Raw genomic sequence first — 9,946 nt, 5'->3', positions numbered from 1 at the left:
CCTCAGCTGCCTATACATCTGTTCCCTCATGTGCCTATACATTGTCCTAACCACAGGAGGGAAGAACAAAGATCTAGGTTTCCTTTTGTATGATCTGGCATCACTTCAATCTTAATAACCAGAGTCTGGATATTGCATGAGCACTGACTGACCATTCTCAGCAGAGCTGCTAAGCCGCCTGCACTGATGACAGAGCAGATATAATTAGCTGTGATTGGTTTGATTGAGTGTCCAGCCTAGGCCTGGGTGTCGACCCTTCTGGGACATGATGACTGGCATTAATAATTTAATAATAGTTGGGGAGAATGACAGTGGTTAATGATATCAAATGAATACCATAATCCATTGAGTTGACATCATTAGAAATAGTGGAATTTCCCCTGGGGGGATGTGCTCATGTCTATGTCCCTTACAGCAGGGGGTCTGGGTAGGGACTGGGAGCATAGATGGGTTACCTTCTTGTGTTAATGAATGGTACTGTGGGAGTGACAGTGGTCGGCTCTACTAGACAGCTGGGTAGGGACCGCTGGGTAAGGACACCCCAGCGACCACTGGGTAGGGACCGCTGGTGTAGCGACTGCTGGGTAGGACCACTGGGTAGGGACCGCTGGGTAGCAACTGCTGGTAGCGACCGCTGGTAGGGACCGCTGGGTAGGGACGCTGGGTAGGGACCGCTGCGTGGTTAGCAACTGCTGGGTAGCGACCGCGTGGCGGGTAGGGACCGTGGGTAGGGACCGCTGGTAGGACCGCTGGGTAGCGACCGTGGGTAGGGACCGCTGGTAGGGACCTGCGGTAGGACCGCTGGGTAGCACCGCTGGTAGGGACCGCTGGGGATAGCGAACCGCTGGGTAGACCGCTGGGTAACGGGACCGCTGGGTAGGGACCGCTGGGGTAGGACCGTGGGTAAGGACCGCTGGCTGTGCCCTTGCTGCAAGCCAGCCCGTGTGTCGAAACCCGGTTACCCGGGACCTTGTCTGAATTCCCTGTCGGATCCCGTCTGGAACGGCGGGCATGCGAACCCAACGGGACTCCTTCCTCCCCTTGGAACTCCTTCCTCAGGAATGTCCTCACTCAACCCTAGAAACAGCCCATGTACTCTTCCCTCCGTTTAGTGTCGTATGTGACGTAACCTCTGTATGGTCGTTTGTTGTTGTTGTTGTAATCTGCTGTTGATGTTCTTCTGTGTGTTGGGTTCCACGGTACCCAGCGGGAATGCGGAAGTGTCCAGGATGGGACCCGCCGAGAGGAAGGGAGAGGAGAAAGAGGAGGAGTAGGTGTGGCTTCCTGGACCTCCCAGAGGGCCGTGGGTTGACTGCTCTCCATCACACCTTCCTTCAGGAGGCTGCAGACCTACCTGCACCATTATACACTCAGCCACACGCAAGCACACACACACACACACACAACACACACATCCACAAACACCACCACCACACACAACACACACCACACCACGAGCACCAACACACACCACACGAACACACACCAACGAACACACACACACACAACACACACACGAGCACACACACACACACACACAACTACGGAGCACACACGAGCGCCACACAACCACGAAGAACACACACACACACACACACACACACGAGCACACACACACACACACACGAGGCACACACACCACACACACACACCCACACACAACACAGCACACAGTCACACACATCACATGCGATCCGCTACATGGCACATCACGTACACGGGAGACAGGAGACCCGAGACACTCCACATCACCAGCGACACACTACACACAAGCACACACACAGCACCGCACACACGAGCTACACACACACACACACACACACACGAGCACACACGAGGACCCGAACACCCTGGAGCACAGAGCATCAACAGCCACGAGCGAGACCGCAACACACTCAGCACGAGTCAGGATACACGAACCGACACACAGCGACACACAACACGAAGCACCACACACACACACGAATGTCATTCAGTTTGTGTCGTTTTTAATCTACAATAAGTTCAGGTCAAGTTAGAATCTGAAACAAGAAGTTAGAGCCCATGCACAGAAAACTACATGTAAATTGTTCATGGGTCAAAATATTCAAAATTCAGCTAAAGGAAACCGAGAATGTGCAAAATGCTAAGAGGTGTAGAGCTCGCTAGATTTTAATATAGAGCTCGCTAGATTTTAATATAGAGCTCGCTAGATTTTAATATAGAGCTTGCTAGATTTTAATATAGAGCTCACTAGATTTTGATATAGGGCTCAGCTAGTGTGGGATGGGTGATCTCAGTCATTTGAGAAATCAGGCCAGCCTGCACTTTCATTTCAGAGTCACATCACTGCATAACTGATGAGGCAGATGAAAACAAGCAAACAGGAACAGGAGAGATTACACCTGCACACCTAGCCAAGAGCAAAGCTGTCTGGGACTGGGAGATAATGCCTTACCCTCTCAGGGCTCTTGTCACCTGAATCAAGTGCTTTCAGACTTGAGCATTGTCAATCTGCACAGCTCTGTTCACCATTTTGGAGTGTTACGTTAGAGAGAAAATACCACAGTAAGACGTGAGTCTTTAACTGTATAAATGTGGTTGTGTGTATGTATGTGTGTGTGTGTGTGGGTGGGTGGGTGTGGTTGTGTGTGTGAGAGAGAGAAACTTGACTTTTTAAAAGAAAGCAAGAGGGGGATATAGATGAGACTGGCACTATTCTCAATAGGGCAAGAAGTTGGCTGATCTCTATATAGGCTGGGATTGTCATTGATTGATAGCAGCCCAACTTGCTGGTGTCGACAGGATGGAGGTTGAAGTTGACTGCTAGCATGCTGGAGAGAYTTGCTGATYAGCTATGATAGGCTGAATTTGTGGGAACAACCTAGGGCTGTCCATGAATAATGCAGTGTGATGAACCGCATGGCATTACAGCCTCTGTTATCATGTCACACATATCAGCGTTTGTCCCCACATGTGCCTATACATTGTCCCCTCATGTGCCTATACATTGTCCCCTCATGTGCCTATACATTGTCCACTCATGTGCCTATACATTGTACTAACCACAGGAGGGAAGGACAAAGATCTAGGTTTCCTTTTGCATGATCTGGCATCACTTCAATCTTAATAACCAGAGTCTGGATATTGCATGAGCACTGACTGACCCATTCTCAGCAGAGCTGCTAAGCCACCTGCCACTGATGACAGAGCAGATATAATTAGCTGTGATTGGTTTGATTGAGTGTCCAGCCTAGGCCTGGGTGTCGGCCCTTCTGGGGCCATGATGACTGGCATTAATAATTKAATAATAGTTGGGGAGAATGACAGTGGTTAATGATATCAAATGAATACCATAATCCATTGAGTTGACATCATTAGAAATAGTGGAATTTCCCCTGGGGGGGATGTGCTCATGTCTATGTCCCTTACAGCAGGGGAGTCTGGGTAGGGACTGGGAGCCATAGATGGGTTACCTTCTTGTGTTAATGAATGGTACTGTGGGAGTGACAGTGGTCGGCTCTACTAGACCGCTGGGTAGGGAACACTGGGTAAGGACCACCCAGGGACCGCTGGGTAGGGACTGCTGGGTAGGGACCGCTGGGTAGGGACCGCTGGGTAGGGACCGCTGGGTAGGGACCGCTGGGTAGGGACCGCTGGGTAGGGAAATCTTATGGCGCCCCAGTCCCTAACCCAGCGGTCCCTACCCAGCGGTCCTACCCAGCGGTCGCTACACAGCGTCCTCCCAGCGGTATTACCACAGCGAGTCCTATCCCAGCGGTCCCCTAGCCGCGGTCCCTACAGCGGTCGCTACCCTCCAGCGGTGGCATACCCGCGGATCCCTACCAGCGGTCGCTACCTACAGCGTCCTACTAGCGGTCCCTACCAGCGGAATCGGCTAAACCCCAGGGTCGCTACCGATCGCGTCGCTACACAGGCGGTCTAACCAGCGGTCCCTACCGCGGGTCCTACCAGAGGGTCCTACCAGCGGTCGATACCAGCGGTCCCTAAACAGCGGTCCTACAGACGGTCCTACCCAGCGGTTTCCTCCAGCGGTCCTTAAAAACCAGCGGTCCTACCGCGGTCGCTACTGCCCAGCCCGGTCTTAATCACAGCGGGTCCCTACCAGCGGTTCCCTACCACGGGTCCCTACCAGCGGCCCTACCCAGCGGTCCCCGGTCCACCCACGGTCCTACCCAGGTCCTACAGCGCCTACCCGCAGGGTCCCTAACTCAGCGTCCCTACGACAAGCGGATTCCAGCCAGCGGTCTGTACCTCAGCGGTCCTACCACAGCGGTTCCTATCCAGCGGATCCTACCCAGCGGTCCCGAACAGACGGTCCGTACGCCAGCGGTCGCTCCCAGCGGTCCCCTACCCGCGGTCCGCTACCCAGCGGTCCTACCGTCAGCGGTCCATACCAGCGGTCGCTACGTCAGCGGTCGACTACCACAAAGACGGTCCTACCCGCGTCCTCCTAACAGACGATCCTACAAAACAGCGGTCGCTAGGGTAGGGACGCTGGGTAGGGACCGCTGGGTAGGACGCGACGCCTTGGGTAGGCGGACCGCTGGGTAGAGACCGCTGTGGTAGGGCCCGGGTAGCGACTGGTAGGGACCGCTTGGTAGGGACCGCTGGGTAGCAGGACCGTGTAGGACGTGGGTCAGGCATGCGCTGGTAGGTGACAGCGGGAGGGATCCGCTGGGTAGGGACTCGCTGGGTAGCGAGACCGTGGGTAGGGACGGCTGGGTAGGGACGCTGGTAGGGAACCGTGGTGGGTAGTGGTAGCGACCGCTGGGGTAGCGGACCGCTGGTAGGGACGCTGGGTAGGGACCGCTGGGTAGGGACGCGCTGGGTAGGGACCGCTGGGTAGGGACCGCTGGGTAGCGGATGCTGTGGATAGCGACCGCTGGTGGGAGACCGCTGGTAGGGACCGCTGAGGGTAGGGAAGCCACCTGTGGGTAGGGACGCTGGGTAGCGACGCTGGGTAGGAAGACCGCTGGGTAGCGACCGCTGGTAGCGACTGAGGACCCTGGTACACCGCTGGTAATAGCTGGCTGGGTAGGGACGCTGTGTATGGTGTTTGTCCAGCTAGGATGTTGGAGGTAGGACCACGGTCTGGTAGGGAAGCCGTGTGGGTATGGGAGGACTCGGCTGGGTAGGACGTCTGGGTGGACGCTGGTAGGGACGCTGGGTAGGGACTGGGGCCCATAGATTGTTTCCTTCATGTGCTCCATGGGAGTGAGAGTGGTCGGCTATACTATAAGGTTCGACCATGTGTTAGTAAGCGTCGCATAATGGAAGCGCGTCTATGCTGCTGCTCACTCATGTGTCACATGGTGACTAGCGAAAGCAGGAGGGTATAGGTTGATCGTGTTATTAAAATGTGTTGGGTAATGAAAGCGGTCAGTTTTTACATGTTTTGGTGTCGTATATTGGCTAAGCGGTTGGGTGATGTTAGTGTGGGTGGGGGACTTTGGTTAGATCACCGTGTTAGTAAATGTGGTGGGTAAGAGCGTCAGCTTTCAGTGACCTCTTTTTTTGGAGCATGGCAGCTTGGCTGCATCAAGGCACAATTATCTTAGAGGGAGTTTGTTTTCGGGTCAGTGGCAACACATAGAGCTCAAATACAGCCATGCAAAAGTCAGACAAACTGAGGCTAGGGGCTTTTCCTCTGTCTCTTGACTGGCTGTGTGTGATCAGAGAGGCACTACAGTTAGCGCCTGCATGCCATGATCGGGATGTTGATGATGATGTTTATTACAGTGTAATGGTGATGATGATAATGGTTAGTAATGCAGCAACTAGACATTGCAATGATCTTGCCATGATTATGAATGACACACAACACTCATGGGGTGGCAGGTAAGCCTAACTGTTAACAGCATTGGCCAGTACCGAAAGGTCCGCTGGTTGAATCCCTAGAGCCAACTAGTTGAAAATCTGTTGATGTGCTCTTGAGCAGGCACTTAACCTAATCTTCATGCTAAGAGCATCTGCAATGATAAAATGTGTGGTATTTAACAAGTGGTTTTGGTTGACCGTTTGTGAAGGTCATGTTTTGGGTGAGGTCACTGTTTGTGAGGTACAATGGCGTCGACCAAGTGAAGTGAGGAACATGCCTGAGAGAAGGAGCACATAGGCAGAGGGCTACAACATCCAGGTGATGTCACAGGGAGAATGTGACAGGTGGGGGAGAGCAGCCCCCGTTTGTCTCCTAGTAGAGTTCTCTCTGAAGGCCAGAGAGAAGCAGGCAAGCTGCAGTTAGTGAACTCATACATGATTACTGCGAATAATCACTGCATTCTGAGCCCTAATGGTATAGGGCATATGTAGGAAGAGATGAATTTCTGAGTTGCCATGCGATGGGAACAATACGCGCCTACTTTATTATTTTTGTTTTTCCTCTTCCAGGGGTCTGCTGGATGGGGTTTATAGAGAACTGTTTGACTCAGTTGTCCTCATTTATTTATATATTTTGCTACTCTTGAATTTTTTTCTCTCCTAGTTTTTTTACTGAGTTGCAGCAGCACAGTGAGTGAGAGCCCCAGCCCCAGGCCGAGGCCCACTAGTCCGCTCGTGGCAGTGTGGAGTGGATGGAGCCTGCCGCCGTGTTGAAGGACTGCAGAGCCAGGCGACGGACACCCCTCTGCTGATGTGAACGGAGACACGCAAGATGGTGAGTGAGCAGGTTACTATGGCAACCGAGGTCTGCCGAGCCTTCTATTCGCACAGCGTGGGAGAGGGGTGGAGAGAGATCGTGGAAAGAGGGGAATGGTGTAGAAACCAGCAGAGGAGAGAGGAGAGGTGTGGAAAGAGCAGTCGGACTGGAGGGTGAGGAGAGAGAGACACACAAGCATTAATGAAGAGAGGATTGAAAGATCACAGAGGAAAAGAAGAGGGATGATAGAGGGAGTGTATGGAGTAAACGAATGTGAGATGTGAATGATGGGGTGAGACCAGAAGGCATGATAGAACAGTAAAGCAGAGGGAGGGATGACAGGGACGTGTCCTGTGATAAAGAGGTGCCCTGCTTGTCAGGTATACAAGCCTTTTTTTTCCTGTTTACTCCTCTATTTCTCAGCCAATACCCTTTTCCTCCCTATACAGTACGTTTTCCATGTTTCTCTCTCTCCTACTTCTCTTGCTCCTCTTCTCCTTCTTTTCTCTCTTCTGTGTGTTCTGTCTCTAACTTCTCGTAATGATTTGTTGGCACGGCACTCTGCTGTGATAAAGACTGACATGGTGTCCATCTTGGTGACTGGTCTCCATGGAGACGTCCATCAGTCAGTTGTGTCAGTGGTTTCCTAGGCGAATTCCTTATCGTGTTTGTCATGAGGGTGTTTTTATCTTGTCTGTGTATTAGTCAGTGTGTCAGTCATAGAGCATGCTGGGGCAAGGCCTGGATGGATGGGGGAGTGTTACTTATCCACAAAACATACACACACATAATACCACACACAAATACACAAACACTTATGCTTATTCGCCAAAAATGCACACAATCTCAACACGCACTGTAGGATCTTAACGCACACACATATGAGAGTGTGTATGTGACACACATACACAAACATTCACATGGCACTAGTACTCCTCACAACACACACAATTAGGCTCGATGCAGAACAGTAAGGACATACATTGTTAAAAATGCACACATAGAATAGCACATAGAGTAGACACACATAGAATGTTACAACACATTAGAATTGTTTAGACATCCACAATAGAATGTAGCACACGACAGTTGGAATCGTGAGCCACACATAGAACAAGTGAGGAAATCACGAACCGACACTCACACAACACATCTAATGCATTCTGTAAACACATCATATTTTGACCCCACAAACAACATCTACACGCATGGCTGGCGTGCTTTCCCTTGCAGTGGAAAAGGCAACTCTGAAAAAACAAGGTTATGACAGAAAAATGCTGAAGCAAGTTCTCACAAAAATAGGCTTGGAGCAACAAGTAGTGCTGAGCTATGCTGTGTGTGGAGGGGCTTTGAATGGAGCCGGTGAAAGGGTGCGTTTACATGCTCTGAAATGGCTGAGAGACATTTGGATTAACGGCTGACTCGGCTTCCCCCTCAGTGCCACAGGAATTGAGTATATCAACATGCTTACACCTTAAATACGATTAATTGTTCAAAATCGCATCTGGCACTAGGCGTCCGGAACAGAAGGACAGTAATAATTTTGAAGAGGAACGTGGTTCACCTACAGGAGCTTCAGAAAGTATTCATACCCTCTTGATTTATTCCACATTGTGTTTGTTTACAGCCTGAATCAAAATGGATTCAATAGATTTTTTTCTCATCATCTACACACAATACCCAATAGGAAAAGTGAAAACATGTTTTAGAAATGTAAGCAATTTATTGAATGAATACAGAAATATCTAATTTCAAACATTCCCACACCTCTTGCTATGACACCACATTGAGTTCAGGGTGCATCCAATGTCCTTGAATCCTTGAGATGCACTACACTTGATTGGAGTCCACCTGTGGCCAATGCCAATTGTTTGACATCGATTTATAAAAACACACCTCTCTAAGGTCCCACAGTTGACAGTGCATGTCAGAGCAGAATTATACCATAATGCCAAGAAACTGTCTGTACATCTCCAAGATTGTGATAGCACATATCGGGGAAGGTATACACAATTGTAGAGTGGTTGAAAGTTTCCAAGAGCACAGTGTCTTCTCCATCATTGGAGGGGGCTTCTATATAGCTGGCCGTCTGACCAACTGAGCAACGGACCAGAAGGACCTCTCTGACAAGAACTACAGAGTCCTTGGCTGTGATGGAGAACCTGCAGAAGGACAAAGTCTTGAAGCAGCATTTCACAATCTGGCTTTATGGGAGAGTGGCAGACGGAAGCCACTCTTCTGAGAAAAGGCACATGACAGCATGCCTGGGATTTGCAAAGGCATTAGGCGTGGAAGACTACTGGAGATGAGCAAATAAGGGCAAATAGATGTGGTGGGTTCTTATTCAGAATACGTAAAGTCTTCTATTGGCTAGATGGCAAAGACGCGGCTGGATGTCTCGGAGTATGAAGAAGCCAGGCAAGTCTTCTATTATTAAACACCTACCTACATGAGCAAATGGGTGGGTTGGGGCAAGCATGCATGTTGCTATGGGGATGTGCTTTTCGAATCGGCCAGGGTAGACTGGTAGAAGGGATAGAGGGGAACATGATATCTATGGAGGGCCAATAGCAGCGGCCTAAATTGCTTAAGTAGCCCCATTGAGTCCGAGGGAAACGCTGTCCTGTGTACTGCTATTCCATATAATAGCAATTGGTGATGATGTATTATCTTGGGGATAGCGTTACTAAACTAATTGCGTATGCGTGCTTGTCAGTTAGTGCACAATCGACATAGACTGGGGGGCAATGATGATGATGTTCGAACAGACGTGAAGGACGCAGCATACACCCTAAAGGCAAGCAGCATGGGAATGGGCTTTCAGAACAAGAGACTCTGAAGTTGTGCGCTACTGAAAATCTTTGCTGGTATAGAAGCTCTGCAGTGGAGAGAAGGGTAGAAAATCCCAGTAATGTGCAAGTAATGTGCTAAAGCTGATTATCAGACTATAGCCCAAGTACTGACATCTAAAAGGCTGAATCAGACCCATACGGCCATAAAGGGATGATCTGCAAAGGCTGATGTAGCCAGGACAGTCTTCGAACGATCGATCTGCAAAGCTGATAGCAGACATACGCGTCAAGTATGCATCAAGCGATACTAGTTACTACCATAGATGACTCAAAGCTGATACAGGACTACCCAAGATTTTGACTCAAAGCTGACTATCAGAACACCTATAGCCCATAGGATGAATCAAAGCTTGATAGCAAGACCCATACTGCTAAGGAGGACTGCAGAAGGCTTGAGTACAGACATTCCACAGACGGAGCTCAGAAGTGATACAGGACAATACCCAGAGGACTCAAA

At 50.3% G+C, this 9,946-nt stretch overlaps 2 protein-coding genes across 2 annotated transcripts in view; one reads left to right on the top strand and one right to left on the bottom strand.

The window, feature by feature from the left end:
• The window catches only part of lrrc4ba (leucine rich repeat containing 4Ba), a 55,090-nt gene that overhangs the window by 17,202 nt on the left and 27,942 nt on the right, over positions 1–9,946 (top strand).
• Positions 505–1,363, bottom strand: LOC112071142 (MAPK-interacting and spindle-stabilizing protein-like). Its single transcript, XM_024138608.1, has 2 exons — positions 1,131–1,363; positions 505–997 (listed from the first exon to the last, which is right to left on the bottom strand). Exons 1-2 carry the CDS (start codon positions 1,361–1,363, stop codon positions 505–507), a joined length of 726 nt encoding a protein of 241 aa, XP_023994376.1.

The sequence above is a fragment of the Salvelinus sp. IW2-2015 genome, unplaced genomic scaffold (genome assembly GCF_002910315.2).
Source record: "Salvelinus sp. IW2-2015 unplaced genomic scaffold, ASM291031v2 Un_scaffold1528, whole genome shotgun sequence".
NCBI classification, from domain to species: domain Eukaryota; kingdom Metazoa; phylum Chordata; class Actinopteri; order Salmoniformes; family Salmonidae; genus Salvelinus; species Salvelinus sp. IW2-2015.
The sequence above is the reverse complement of the archived record's forward strand: the minus strand, read 5'-3'. Positions and strand labels throughout refer to the sequence as shown.

Bases quoted from the DNA above. Each gene is read 5' to 3' on its own strand.
- LOC112071142 (XM_024138608.1), bottom strand. From the start codon at position 1,363: ATGGTGCAGGTAGGTCTGCAGCCTCCTGAAGGAAGGTGTGATGGAGAG. The intron at 998-1,130 runs GTTACGTCACAT...CCGCCGTTCCAG, and splicing joins CAACAAACGACCATACAGAG to ACGGGATCCGACAGGGAATT.